The 15,855-nt window shown below is 39.2% G+C and overlaps 1 protein-coding gene across 1 annotated transcript in view; it reads left to right on the plus strand.

Annotated features, from left to right (window-relative positions):
- Nucleotides 1-15,855, plus strand: part of BRINP3 (BMP/retinoic acid inducible neural specific 3) — a 200,285-nt gene that overhangs the window by 99,164 nt on the left and 85,266 nt on the right. Inside the window, exon 3 of the mRNA XM_031063611.1 lies at nt 10,690-10,880. Within this exon, the coding sequence (XP_030919471.1) occupies nt 10,690-10,880 (191 nt within the window). The remainder of the gene's footprint in view (nt 1-10,689; nt 10,881-15,855) is intronic.

The raw sequence follows: 15,855 nt of genomic DNA on the forward strand, positions 1-15,855 counted from the left end.
CCTGGAAGGTGTCCCTGCCCATGGCAGGGGTGGCACTGGATGGGCTTTAAGGCCCCTTCCAACCCAAACCTTTCCATGACTCTGTGATTCTATAAAGCAAGATAAATACAGGCTTTATTCTTTATTCTTTCACAGAACACATTTAAGACTTCACTGTTCCTGTTGCAGAAATTAATAACTGAACTCCCATCCAATGCTTTGATTCAGTTAAGAGCATTAGGAAGCTCTGTGTTTATAATCTGGAATTATGTTGACAATTTTCTTGCCCTGATTCTCTGTTTAGCTCACCAAACTGCTTCTTTAGAGATAGGTGCCATTTAGTCCACTGGAATAAAGAAGAACTCCAAGACCATTTTTAATAAACTAACATTCCAAATTTAGTTTGGAATTAATACAAACAGTTTTTCCTTAAGGAGAAGCATCCTTTGCTCGGGTAGAAACATTTTCATACGCTGAATAAGAATTCTTGACTTAATTTTTTTGTGTGCATGTAGAGATCTGAGCATTTCCTGCTACCAGTGAAACAACACTTGCAGAGGAAGAGAACATTTAGATGCAAAGAAGATCATCTGCACATTCCCCCAAGAGCTAAGCCAAAACAAACAAATAAAACACCAAAGTATTTTCAGGAAATATTTGGGTTTACCTCCTACTCCTTTCAATAATTTGAATTGCTACAGACAGCAATAGTGCAGATGTTATATTTCACAATATCAAGGCAGCATTTATGCATGTGTTTGTGAGATTTACACTTGTGTGAAGCCAGAATCATCCCAGAGGGTTGGTAGAAACAACTGCCTTTATAAATTCAAGTGCAGGTTAAGTAACTGTCATCCATCAGTGCTGTAAATAGCACTGCTGGCATCAAACTGGAGACAAAAAGCCTCCACTTTGGAAGGATAAACTTATAAATTGAATAGAAAATGAGCCAAATAATGCATACTGTGGAAGGTTAAGTTTATACAACATTCCTCCTGGAAAAGGAACAATTCTGGATTTTATATACAGCTTCATAAATAAGGCTTTGGATCAGTATTTCTTTGAGAAAATATTAGAGACTATATATTTTCGTTTGAAGCCAACAATTTGGGTACCTTTTCCCTCTTGCAGGCAGTCAGGAGTAACATCAGCTTTTGTTTTGGATAGAAGGCAATTTGGTCTCTGTGGCACCAGGCACAAGCCAATCCTGAGCATCAGTAACATCCCAAAAACAAGCAAGCAAACGCCTTCCAAAGGCTTTAAGGACTCATATTCCCTGCCACACTACCCAGGTTATGAAGTTTTTTTTTTTTATTTGGCTCTGGGTATGAGGTAGAAGGAGGTCATGGCTGCTCACAGCACTGCCAGAATTCTTAGCCTGGCTGTGCCTCATTTTTCAAGTGAGAGCTAAGGTGAGCAAGAGCACTCCCTTGGAACTTTAAATCATTTATCACGGCGTGGGTTTGTCTGTAGGCCTCTCCATTGCCCAGTACTGCAGATCAATTTGAAGTTCTGAAACAGAAGTTGTAAAAATGGTAATAAAAGGCATTTCAAAGACTTTGAGACTATGAGTTGTATCACATAATGATGAAGAATTTTAGCAGTTTGTGTTTCCCCTGTGATTCATCTGCGAGTATCCATCAACACTGAATCTATGAATCCTCTGCTCTGTTTTATTTTCTCCAGCAGATCTTTATGCTGATTCATTCTTCATAAACTGTATTTTCATGGGTTGATTTATGCGCTAAAACACTTCCACAGATTCAAATTTCTTCCTTATCTTTACAAGAAACATGGTTCAATTATTTTTGTTTTCAGTCAGGACAAAAAAAAGACTGAAGAAGAACATGATTTTCATGCTGGTTTTGAAGCAATATAAGGTGTAGCCAAATCCCCAAAGTCCAGCCCCAATGAGAGTTCCAGAGACTTTTGACTTTCATTTTCTTAGGATCCAGAATAATTAGGGTTTTTTCCTGTACAATTAACTACAGAGACAGGACCATAACATCAATTGGCTCTTAAGGTTAGACAAAAAGACTGCAAACAGACTTTTTGCTTCTCTTTCTAATAACTCTTCTCCTTATGGTGTCAAAAAACTCTTTTCCAGGGCAGTCTTCTCCATTTCAGAGGTTAACTGCTGTTTTAGCTATAGGTAAGATACCTTCTTCTCTGAAAGTGAAACTGTCTTTTACCCCATTTACAAAGTATAAATCCATGCCTTTTCCTCACATTGAATTTCAGGCAATATTGGCTTTCACAACAGTCACAAATAAAATGGGAAAAAAAAAAAGCAAGAGTTTTCCAGTCAGAGGATTTTTTTGGATTTCATTTGTCTTCTGTCATTCTAAACAAGTGCACCATTTTATCAAATCTGTTACCTGTTTAGATAATAAATTATTCCTATGAGCAGATGTGAACTGGGAGAGAAGGATGCTTTGAGCTTGCCAGTACAAGGTGTTGGAAACTCTCTTGATACTGCCAAGGGGAGAAGGAGCAGTGTTCCAATCCCTCTAGGACATATGACAAACCATGAAATCAATACTTTTTGCAGGGAAAAATAAATATATAAACCAGTGAGAACAGATTATTGTAGTTATTTGGATGGACAACTACTTTTGACTCCAAATATGTCACCATCTTACCTGCAGGCTGGAAACCCAAGTTGTGATTATAATTTTTACAGGATCCCAGACTGGCCTGGGTTGGAAGGGGCCTCTGGAGATCACCCAGTCCAAGCCCTGCAGGGTCACCAGAGCAGCTGCACAGAGTCACACCCAGGCAGGTTTGGGGTGTCTGCAGAGAAGGAGAACCCACAGCCCCTCTGGGCAGCCTGAAAAGAAGATTTTCCTCAGACTTGGATGGAATTTTCTGTGTTTCACTTGTGCTCGTTGCCCCTTGTCCTGTCTCTGGGCAGCACTGAAGGGTCTGGCCCCATCCTCTTGGCATTCACCTCTGAGTAGAGGGCACGTCCATGCTTAAAAGCACCAGTGCAAAATGTACTGGTTTTGCTCAACAGGTCTGCTCTTTGGACTAAATCCAGATTTCTGGTTATTGGGAGAGACTTTTACTTCTGGATCAGGCGCCCTGTGTATATCCACACGTTAGATGCACTTACAAATACCTACAGGGCAGAGCACACCTGAGAAAACACACCCCAGAAATAGAAAAGAGGTGCAAAATCTGTTTCCTGCTTACTCAGCCTGCAGGAAACACTTCCCAAGCATCCCATTCATTTTCCTTTTCAGATGTAGAAAAGGCAAGGGTGGGTTTTACTGGGAATTCTCCCTTTCCCCTCTGCTCCCTGACATGCAGAGCTTATGAATCATTTACTTGTGATTTAACCCTTGTCTTACAAGCCTGTGCAAACTGATGAGATCTTAGAGGGTAATTCACCTGTTCCTCACTCTTAGATGGTTCATGCAAACACATTTCAGTTCTGAAGTGTTTTCACTCCTCCTGTACTTGCTGTTTATCCTTTGTGTCATTTGCAACATGCTCCTGGTGAGAGCATTTCTGCTTTATTCTGCGCTGCTTGGTGATTGAGCTGCTTCTGAGGGAGGAGGTAAATTAGATTTAGTCATCAGGAGCTACAAAATATCTTTGTATGAATATAGGTCCAGCTAAACATGTGGATGGTGAGTTCCTGAACGAATGTTCACAAAGGTGTTGGGAAGTTAACCACAAACTCTGGGTAAAAGGCAAACAACACCACAGGACAAGATACAGAAATAATTCTGCCTTGGATTTCATCAGGGGAGGAAATTTTTCAGTACAGATGTTATAGAGGCTAAATATCAATGAGACATGCACAAAATGAAAGCCACATCCCTCCCTCTTGTGTCCCTTGCGGTGTTTATGACAGGTGAGAAGTTGGAAATCATTGATGTCCCAGTAGCTGACTCAGTAATCTGACTATCAGGAGTCATAAAAAAGAAATATATCTGAGTACATTCTAGGTATAATGCATGTACTTTTTTATTAAAATTCATTAATACATGTCCACGTATTTCATATGCATAATGCAAGAAGATAGTGAAGCTGATATTGATGGATTCTAGTTCTGGAAGTAGAATTTCAAATGCTAGGAAGCAGATAAGGAAAAAAAGGCATAGAAAGGAAAAAAATTACTAGGATAAAAAAAATCCTACTGATAGTGCTTATTCACTGCCAGGTAAAAGCAATAATATGAAAAAAACAATACATATGATCAGTAAACCTTTCTGTTTTGACCTTGGCAAAATGTCAGACAATTACAAGCATAAAGTTGATGTAGAAATACTTTCCATTTCATCGAGGGCAAATATGTTTAAAAGGAGCTTAATATTTCCTGAATGCTTTTTTTTTCTGATCACCACATGTAGATAATTGAAAATGTTAAGGGACACAGATGAGATGTGTTCTGTACTATCTGCTTCTTTTCCTCCAGGGAGGTTGTTCTGTTTACTTTGCTCATATTGCAGTGTTTTTCTCTGTTGTCATGTCTTTATACAAAAGTAGAGATTTTCAGGAGGCTGCTCAACCACAATGTAACTAATTCCCTTGTTTTTCACCTTAGATAGAAAAATCAACCATAACAAGCACTTAGTAAAGATTTTGGCAGATTGTTCATTGTTTAACTGGTTGTAATAAGCATTGAAAGTTCCATGACCTGTGCTTGTAAGGAGAATTTTTTTTCACTTGCCAATCTATGAATAACACAGTCTTGGATATTACCTGATTTTAGATCTGGGCGAATCCTCTCTTTAAAAGCTAATTGTTTTTTTTTCATAGCAAATATTTTATCTACTTCCTGTTTTGGAACTGCTAGCAGGTAGAAGCTTAAATATAAAATGAAACTGCCTCCATCTCATCTTGGCCTTATTCAAACCATGGCCTCAGGCATTAGAAATCCTGAGGCTTTTAAAGAAGGTAGGAGGAGAAAAACACCATCTATTCCCCTCAATGAGCTGTTCTGCCAGCAGCAGAATTTGCAGCTGCATGGGAAAACATTGGATTCAGGCTGCCACTGTCATTCCAGCCCCTTCAAAGCTGTCATGTTCTCACCATCCAAGAGTGAAGGTGCCTCATTTAGAAGACATTAAGAGAAAGGAACACAGAAAGAGTTCTTTTGTATTAGAAATTGTATGAAGTTCATTTCCCAAGAGTGTTCTCCACATTATGCCACAATATTATTCAATAGCATTTATGCTCACCAGTAATAATATTGATTTATAAAACACAACAAATTACTTCACATGAGGCCTAACATTGTTAATTTGGCCTGGGCTCTGTTTTGTGAGTGGTTGACCTTAGGTAGCTGGGAAGGATCCATCACACTCACGGTAAATCTCTTTACAGGCTGATTCAGTTACTGCAATGGAGGAGATTACATGCCCATTTCAAATCTCCTCACACTACCATTTTAGAGTACAATGGCATTTTAAAAATTTCCTTTATCTACTTGTTTTATAGAGAGCTTTCCATAGCTCCCCATGCCATAAGATTTAAAATGTATTGAAATGAATACAATGATAGAAGCAAGTGTATAATTAATGTACACATTTGGAAAAAATGCTGTGGCCTGAAATTCAAAAGAGACATTGACAGCCCTAGGATTCCTTTCAGATCCACCTGCAATTTAAGCTTCTTTGAAGAGAAAAACTTGTCCAAAACTTGCGTGATGCTTTACTAACAGGTCTTTCCTGTCAGAACACTAATGGTTTCCTGAGATTAAACATCTCTCTCAATGTCATTAATAAAACAAATAGTGTTGAAATAACAACTGCATTTTAGAGTGTGCTTCTTCTCATCCCACATTGACTCTCTGGCTGGTCATTCTTCATGGGAGCCCCCTGGAGCAGCCAGGGATCAGATTTGGGGCAGCACATGCAAATCCATGGCTCTGATATCTGGGAAGATGGAGAGAATGCTGCCCATGGCCTGGGGCACTACTTATGATAATAACATGATTCCATTATAGCTTCATCCCAGGAGCCAGCCTGACTGATTTCCTCTCTCTTGTGCAAGCCTGGGATCTCTGAGCCATCATCCTTCTCCACAACAGGCTTTGCCTGGAGCACTGGAGAGCTCCATGCAGTGAACCACCCTGGAAATGGATGGGCAGCACATCCACCTGCCATTCTCTCCTTGAGAAAACCATGGGAGCTGCTGGGCTGGGCTCTTACAGAGCAGAGGAAGAGGAAGAGTATGAAAGGGCAAGCTTATCATAGCTGTTTGTTCTCCGTGGAAAGTCAGTTTTCTTGAGCAGCAGCCAGCATTGATGCCGTGTTGTTCCATGGGAAGTTTCTCCTGATGGATGGAACTCAGTGGCTCTGGAAAGCAGAATTTTCTCTGCTCAGAGCAAGAATATTAAGTCTGAAATCCTCAGGCTTTTAAAGAAGGTAGGAGGAGAGAAACACCATATATTCTGTCAATCAACTGTTCTGCCAACAACAGAACTTGCAGCGGCATGGGAAAACATTGGATTCAGGCTGTCACTGTCATTCCAGCCCCTTCAAAAGCAGTCATGTTCTCACCATCCAAGGGTGAATGTGCCCTGTTATTCCATGGGAGTTGTTCTCCTGATGGATGGAACTCAGTGGCTCTGGAAAGCAGCATTTTCTCTGCTCACTGCAAGATTATTAACTCTGAAATCCTCAGGCTTTTAAAGAAGGTAGGAGGAGAAAAACACCATCTATTCCCTCAATGAGCTGCTCTGCCAACAGCAGAACTTGCAGCTGCATGGGAAAACATTGGATTCAGGCTGCCACTGTCATTCCAGCCCTTTCAAAGCAGTCATGTCCTCACCATCTAAGGGTGAATGTGCCCTGTTGTTCCATGGGAGGTTTCTCCTGATGGATGGAACTCAGTGGCTCTGGAAAGCAGCATTTTCTCTGCTCAGAGTAAGGTTATGAACTCCATCAGACCTGCTGGTCTGCTTTTGGCAATGGGCAGGAGCTTGATTTCCAAAGGGGAATAATGCACACTGGGCACAAAACAAAATGTGTGGGGCTGGAGAGTTTGTGTCAGAGAGACTGCAAGACAAACAGGTGAAGAAAGGGGTGACAAGAGAGGGTTGCAAAGTGAAATTAAGATTCAAACCAGAAATTATATATGGACAGGTATATAGATAGACATATTTATGTGTCATATGAAAAGGAAGATAAGGATATTATTTTACTCAAAGTGACATTGCTAAAAAGAGAAATCAGCTCTAATTTTAGCAGCTGCTAGTGACCCAGAAAGCATTTGTGAAAACCTCCTCACTCAAAGTGCTAGAAATAATGCACCATAACCCCTCACCCTGAACTTCATCCCAGCTTTTACCCTGCTCCTACACTTTCCTCTCATAAACCCAGCTCCTTCTGAAGTCTGAAATATTTCCTCAGCTCTGGAAGCTGCTCATCACTTCTCTCTTGCCCAGATCCAGGTATCTCTGCTCCTGCAGACAGGCAGACACTTTTAGTGTCCTGCATCCCTATTTTAGCTTCAGAGATGAAACTTATTCTTGTCTCTCCCAGAGAGTTTAGGACTTCATCTCTCCATATTCCAAAATACTTTATTTAAGAAATACCCCAGCAAAACAGAAAAGCTGTTTTCTAAAATCTCTAAAAGCTTCAGCTCTGTCTGGGGCACAATTATAAAACTGTCATCTTTTTAAAAGGGCTCCATCTTCCATATTCTACTCCCCCAGATTGCTCAGCAGTGAATTTCAAAGGATGATTACTTGCTGCACTAATAAATGTCCCCATTGATACATTCTGAACCAAAAGAAAAAAAAAACCTAAAGACAAAACTTTTATAAGAGCATTTGCCTACTTCCTCTCTAAACCTACAGGAAAAAAACCCCAAAAAACCAAAAAAACAACATTCTGTAGCAAAAAACTGTGGAAGGAACTCAAATTTGTTTAAGCCAAGCAAGTTTCTCTCAGTGTCAGACTAATACAGTCCGTGGATTCAGGAAATAAATGATTTGTAGTAGGTCAGGGCAACCCCAACTTGGAAATTCTTCTGAATTTGTCATGGATGTGGCTATTGATTCCAGTTTAACTCTTCCAAGAAAGGATTTGCTGCTTGTGGAGAAGGGCTGTGAGACATAATTTCTGAGCCCACTGTTGACAGAGAGACACAAAGGATGGCAGTGGGCTCAGCCCAAGGTTAAGAGAGGATTCAGACAAGAGCTGTAATTACTTGCACAGAATGTATCTAATATTTAGAAAATTTTTCAGTTGCCCAGCATGCATTAAGAGCTCTAAAAATTGGACACTGGAACTGGCAATGTTCAAACTGAAAATAGAATGCACCCTCTGTAGCTGAATGCTTCAACAGATTGCAGAGGATTTCTGAGAAATCCTCAGAATTTAAGTCAAGATGAGATGTTTTTTTGTGGGACAATTTCTTCCCAGTCCCAAAGGTATTACAGCAAGAGGCATTTGGTGAGGTTCACTAAAAAAAGGGACAGGTTGAGGGGATTAGGGTGATCTTCTCTGTCCTTAAATACTCACAATGAAAATCAGATCAAGGGTGGCAGCAAACTGTCTTTTATAAGAATTGTATCTTTTCTGTTTATATTATGTTTGAACCTCAGCTCATATAGAGAGCTTAGAACAAAAGGCTTCCTCAAGGCATAAAATAAATATTTTACAACATAAAACTTGTAGTATTTTCTTGATGTCAAAGCAAGTCTGTTTTAGAGCTACAGTTAACCAATATTTTCTCACATATTCGAATGAAAAATATGACCAGAAAGCAGAGAATTTAAACAACAGAAAAACATGGAAGATTTTTTGGAAATTGATTTATTTTTTGGTGGTTTGGTTTGTTTTTCAGTTGAAAATTACATTTACAGTGCAGGGTAATTCACTGTTTTTAGTGTCTGCATGAAGGTGATCAATATACACAATGAGGATTTTTTCACTTTACAGGCAAAAAATATTTGTGTGCAATTTTTTTCATTTCTCTCTACTCACATACAGTAGTTCCATAAAAGCTGCAAATAGAAGTTACAGGTTTTCTAGTTTCTTAAAAGGAAAGGAAAGTACCTGAAAACTGAGACAGAAAATCCCCTATCAGAAAGCAATTCTCAAATACCAATTTAGCCCACTGGTGATGTGTAGAGTCTTTAAGAACTATGGGGTCTTGTTTAATCTCATGCCCTTGACTGGTAAATCACATTAAATTTCAGTTATGTCACAGAAATCTCTCCCTACCATCATTCTTCACATTTGTTTTTGATTAAAAAATGGCATCTGCCAGAATGTGTTGAGAGGAAAGGCAGTTTGGATCCAGGAGAGAAAGAAGAAGGTGCTGGAAAGCAGAAGGGCTACACAAAAATGCATTTATCTGGGTTCTGCTGCTAACTGTGGATTTAAAAATATTTAAAAATCCCAGTGTTGAGTATGTATTACAGCTCAGGACATTCAGCTGTGGGCAGCCCTTGGTTTCTGGCTTCCCTCAAATATATATATTTTTTTTTGCTGCATCTTTGATTCCTGCTTCTGTATTAATTTTGTACCTGGGTGTTTCTCTCTATTTACCTGGGATCTTCAGCAGGATCTTGCAAGGTCACTAAGCCCTCTGCTTTTCCGCAATCCTGTCTTAAGAGGAATCCTAATTGATGTGACTGTGCAAAAGACTCAACAAAGTGGTGGCTGAGTCCTCAGGTGCCTTGCACTTAATTCCCAGAGCCTGTAACCAAAACTGCTATTCCTGTATCTGGGAGAAGCCAAGTTACTGCCAAGGCTGCCTGTCCTGTCTAGATTTGAGGACAATGAGTCCTTCTTACTAATAGCTCTATCTGGTATCTTAATTGGCAAGTAAATTAATAAAAGATGTGTTTATTGCTGTGCAATGAGCTTGTTTGTTTTCCCTGCTGTCATTGATTTACTTTGGAGGGGGGAAGGAGGCAAGTCTTTGAATTCACTTGGATCCCTCTTGCAATTGAAACATCATCACTTTTTAGGAATCAGTCTTTCTTTCTGTATATTTTCTCGAAATTGAGGCCAGAAGTATAGAAAACTGGAATTATGACAGAAAGGTCAAATGTGGTGTGACAGTGTTTCTTTAGGTTATCCAATTTATGTACCTAAGTGACTTAACATCAAAGGGCAAAGAAGATGGGCTCTTTCTTGTTATGATTTAAAAATTTACCTTGTTCTAACAAAAATACTTGTTGCATCAGGTCCATAATTGGGGAAATCGTTGCTGTAATTTCAGTTTCTACCAGATTTGGTTGTTTTAGAGCTATATTCACATCAGAGGCTACACAAAACCAACGGGAGCAGCAGCGACCTAAGTGGCTTCATTTTTATTTCTTTCTTTCTTGTTACAGTTTTAAAATTTACCTTGTTCTAACAAAAATACTTGTTGCATCAGGTCCATAATTGGGGAAATCGTTGCTGTAATTTCAGTTTCTACCAAATTTGGTTGTTTTAGAGCTATATTCACATCAGAGGCTACACAAAACCAACGGGAGCAGCAGCGACCTAAGTGGCTTCGTTTTTATTTATTTCTTTCCCAACAATTATTTTATTATGGAGTACTTTCCCCACTTCTAATAAATAACCCTCGTTGCTTGTCCTGTCTATAACACATGACAGAGTATCTCTGTCAAGGCCCGTTGTAATTCCCAGCGAGTCGCCCCCAGCTACCCGGCAGAGCAGAGTCGTTTGCAAATGAAGGACATTTGTCTGAATGACACATTTCTGAATGAGAACTGCTTTGTTTTTGCAGAGAGTTTGGCCGCTGGAAAGTAAACAATCTTGCTGTGGAAAGAAGAAATTTCCTTGGCTCCCCACTGCCACTGGCCCCCGAGTTCTTCCGTAACATAAGGCTGCTGGGACGGCGCCCGACCCTTCAGCAGATCACAGAAAACCTGATCAAGAAATATGGGACACATTTCCTGCTCTCAGCTACCCTGGGAGGTAGGGTTAATTTCTTGGGAATGTTGGGGGCGAGCTTGGTGGGAGTAGACTAAAAGTTCTGGTCACATCTGTTCCTCCTCCAAGCTGCCAGGATGGGCAATGCTCGCTGCGGAAGCAGATTTTGCCCGCTCTTGGGACTTCTCTTTATTGGTGCTGGGTGTAGAATTTTGTGCAGAAAAAGAGAAGAAATCCAGTTGCTAAGATGGACATACCTTACTTGAGCTCCATTTAGCCCCATGTCTTTTGGGGGTCTTTCTCTACACTGAGGTAATTAAGGAGAGTGACTTTTTTTCTTCTGTAAGTGGTCCTTGTAACAATTAACATAATAACAGCTTACAGAAATAGCTGGATCCATTGCAGTCCTGCAGAAATGGAGCCAGAAAACCAGTAGCAAGTATTTCCAACAAATCTTTTAATTTATGAGACTTTTAAACTACTTTGTCCGTTGGAAAATCCCCATATTGTCACTCTGCCCTTTTTAGAATTAGTCTTCGCTTAACCAGTGGGACTGCATTTTCAAAATGGGATGATGAGGCTTTGCCATGTCATTCCCATTAACTTAATGGAATCTGCATCTTTCAGTCCCCCCAGACTAATCTGGAAAGGGTAGCCCCATGGATAATTGGGATCCAGTCACCAGATGGATTGAAGAAATCCAGTGAAGAGGCCTAATGTTCAAAGGAGAGCATAAATTGTTCCGAATGAAAGATAATTACTACCTGTGATTACCCATCCAGGCATTACACAATGAACTGACATTTTAGAAATGCAGCTCTATCCCATCGTGGGTGATAATATTAAAGATAATTCTGGTGATTGAGTGTCCTCCCAGCAGGACAGGCTTGTCGAAATCCTTTATTCACCTGAGGAATGGTTCTTTTTAATACATTTCATAACTGAGTCCTAGCCATTTGTAAAGGAAATGAGAGCCCTCCTAGTCTCTCTTGGCTGATAGCTGAGATCTGTAACAACCCAAATGGCTCACAGAGGCTTCCTTTTGAAGGAGACCATCCTAGAAACAAGAAGAATTCGTCTTGCTTTAGTTATTTTAAAAAATTAAGAGCTAATTTCTATCATTATTTTGGGAACTAGTACCTCTACAGCATTAGCACTAGAATTTGGAGAACAATTTTTGTGTGTTGAGCAGCAATTGGTAACAAAAATCCCTGAATTTCTTTTAATTACATTGAATATTTTTCCATGCAAATATGCACATTTTATAAATCACTGATTTCTTGAGTATAGAACACATGGCACATTTGAATAGGAAAACTAAATGCAGAAGAGAAAGAAAATGTTCCTTAAAATATAAAGCATAAGAACTAAAGGTTTGGCTGCAGCATGCATCCCACTTCAACGATTATCCAATGACAAAAATTATTTTTCAGTATTGCTACCTATCTGCTAATTATTAACTAATGCAAATAGCAGTAGCTCCTCAGCCATGTGATGAAATTCATTGTCAAGGTGAAGCTGGATCTAGCAGCTCTAGGAAAACAGTCTGACATGACCACAGCTGATCTTTACATTCAAAGCAGCAGCATCACACTGATCACCACAGAGCCACTGAGCTGACAACCTTCAGGAAGTCTAGACCTAAGGAAAACTAAAACTTAATGGTATTTCCTTTGAGGACACACGAAAATTTTAACTTAGACCTTCAGTATTCTCCCCAAAGTCTCAGGATTTGCTGCAGGGGAGCTGAGGTAGGGCACCATTTTCTCACCTCAGAAAGGCTCTAAAATGCAGTAGCTGCCCCAGCCTGGCCCAGATTCCCACTCAGAGGGAGCCAGTGTTGGCTTCTGGGCTCTGTCACTGTTTAATGAAGTCAAAGGGAGTTTTCATATTAACTTGGGGTTTGATTTAGGTCCCTAGTCTCAATTTTTAGGCATGATTTGAGGCACACCTGCTGCCTTCCATTATCACTGGATGGGTGCTGAATACTTTGAAAAATTGGTTCAATTACAATAATTACAGGGAATTAGTAATTTCTAAGAAAGCTTTCATGAGGTAGCTAATAAACCCATACTTTCCTGGATGTGTTAGTTCTCATTTTCAGCCTGGATTGAATGGGGATTCCCACAGATGCTGGGCCACATTTGATTAACACATAATTAGATTTTTTTTTATTATTTTAATAATGTATTAGTACTTTCCCTTTAATTACAAGTTGTTTTATTGTGAAAGCTTGTCACTTATGTAGCTTGTTAAAAGCAGAAGACCAAACGGAGTGTGCACAGTACTTTTATTTAATGAATCCCCAATCATCTGTATTCACGGACAGAAAGGAAAACTTGGCAAATGAACGAGGCTGTGATAAGATTTGTGTGCCTCTGTGACCATTTGGTTTCCATAAAGATCCCTTTTTGAGCATAAAGGGAACTCTTGCACATGGTTGTTTGTGAAACATTCCCTAGTCTTTATTCACAAACACAGAAATACACTCCTCAAGGGCATCCAGAAATGAGAACCAAGGGAAAAAAGTTCTATATTTCTTGCTGCCACCAGATAATGTGGAAAGTGACATTTCTCACTGCTTTTATTTCTTATGGAAATTTTATCTCCTTGTGCCATAAGCCCAAAGTCCATAACGAGCTGCATGATAGAAGGACCTTGTGTGACCCAGTGGACTGAGCACTCAGTATGACTTTCCCTCCTTTTAGCATTTATACTTTTCTTTTATGCTTTTTTGTTTTGCTTTTATACTTTCCTCTTCTGCCTGTCCACAGCATCACGCAATGATAGTGCAGTTTGCTGGAGCTACACTTTAAAGGGTTGCAAAAAACCAGATGTGAGCTTCTGAGCTGTAGGATGTTGGGAAGCTGTGGGATGGATATAGGAGGACAAAACTGAATCCCTCCCTCTTTAAAGACATTCCCTTTAATGCCGTTCCTGCAGAAAAGGCCATTTAGCAAAGCAATAGAGTTGGTGATGAGGATAATTAGCGCACCACAATGATTGGCTCTTATTCCAATCATTTGGGTGAAGTGAGGCTGATTTGGGTGCTTTGCAAGATGAAGACAGCAGGTTTTGCAAGGAAGAAAGAGCTCCTTGCACCTGGAAACTGCTCTGAATAAACCAATTTTTAGGACAATCCCAAAGCTTCTTGTGAAACCAGAACCTCGTTAGGCAACTGCCTAAGTGGTCACCTGAAACGTTCCAGGTCAATTTATTTTTACTGCTATTGTCAGTCATCTTTGCTCAAGGTGTTCATTACCAGACCATCAATCCATTCAGCTCTCCGGGTCAGGAAATAGCCCTTGATGTTGTTAAGGCTTGGTGAATCGGAAGGAAAAGAGGTAATTTTGTCTTTAAAACAGACAGTCTTAACGGGAGTGGGCAGATAAGCTCGACCCCAACCTCTCTGCTCTGATTACAGCCCTGCGAGAGTGATGGTTACACCTTTAGTTTTCTTTACTTTTCTCTGCCCCTCATTAATATTCCCCCGGAGCTGCGAATTATTCTGCCTGCAGAGACGGGGGAAATTGTCAGGTGGTGTAAAACAGTGAATCTCAATGGGTTCCGAAGGATTTATTAGCACTTGCACTAACTGCTGATGCGACCTTTGCTTTCCATAGCACTCTCTCAAGGTAAAGTACAAACTATTGGCAAATAAGGGAAGAAGGGCACAGCCTCAAATGACTGATGTGAGAAAGAAACTTGAAAATTTTGCATCTGATTTGCATACACCAGTCACACCCCCCCGTCTGGGTATGTAAATTCCCCAGAATTTAAGATTATGGAAGCTAAGGGGAGGGAAAAAAAAAAGCACAAAACACATTAACTTTCTTTCCTCTCCCGTTTACTTAATGAAGAAAAAATTTAAATCCTTAAACAGATGGTCTGTATAGAATTAACGTGCACTGTTATTCACTTGAACCATGGAAATGATACCACATCTGGCCTGACATTAATTTATATCGTTTCTGAGCCTGTGCATTTCCATCAGCATCTGCTTTAGTTTGGGAAAATGACCTGATAAAACCCTAGTGGTACCTTTGGAGATCCAGACAGGAATAGATTTTCCACTAGCTGGTAGTAGCTGGTGTATTTATTTAGGTGTAGTTATTTAGGTCTTTTATTTAATCAGGTGTTTTATTTATTATTATTTTTATATTTATTTTGTATATAATATAATATATATTATATATTATTATATTATATTATTATATTACTATTTTGTATATTTTATATTATAATAATATATAGTTTAAATATTATTATTGTTTTATTTATTATTTAGTTATTATTTTATTTATTGAGGTGTTTTATTTAATCAGAAGCCTTTGAGGAGTTCATAGGCCAAAGACCTTTAGTCTTGTGTAAGATACATTTCTGTGCATGAAGAGAGGGCTCTGAGTAGGCATCTGTGGGTTATGCTCAGCTGTAGGTACCTTAGAGTGCTGTCTTTTTATTCCTGTTTCTTCTCTTTCTGACATGAAGTGATGGGAACTGCTTGGCTCACTGCCTTTTCCTACCACTTCCCAGCCTGCAGATGAAAATATGAAACATCAAGGCCTATAATCCCTTTATTATTCTAAAGATGTGGGTACAGGCAAACAGTCTCTCAACAACTAAGGGAGAAAATGGCACTAAGCATTTAAATCATATGAATATGTATTGTTGTGTATTAAAAAAATATACTGACTCCTTCAATAGGTGGTTATATTTAGTTACAGTCGTTACAGCATTATTCCAATTCCACCATGTTGATGGAGATTTACATTTTAAATTTAAATAATTAATAATTTAAATAATTCCAGAATATAAATATTTAAATAATTCCTGAATATGTTTTTAAGACAAAAGCAAAATGAATTTCTAATTTCTGAATGCCACTTACCAACTGTTATTCAGGAGTGTTACATCTAAATGGCCACAGACAAGTTGTATATCTGTGTAAATTTATATATACTTATTTTATTTTATTTTACTTTACTTTATTTTATTTTATTTTGTTTTATTTTAACAGCAT

This window comes from Geospiza fortis, unplaced genomic scaffold (genome assembly GCF_000277835.1).
Source record: "Geospiza fortis unplaced genomic scaffold, GeoFor_1.0 scaffold398, whole genome shotgun sequence".
Lineage (NCBI taxonomy): Eukaryota > Metazoa > Chordata > Aves > Passeriformes > Thraupidae > Geospiza > Geospiza fortis.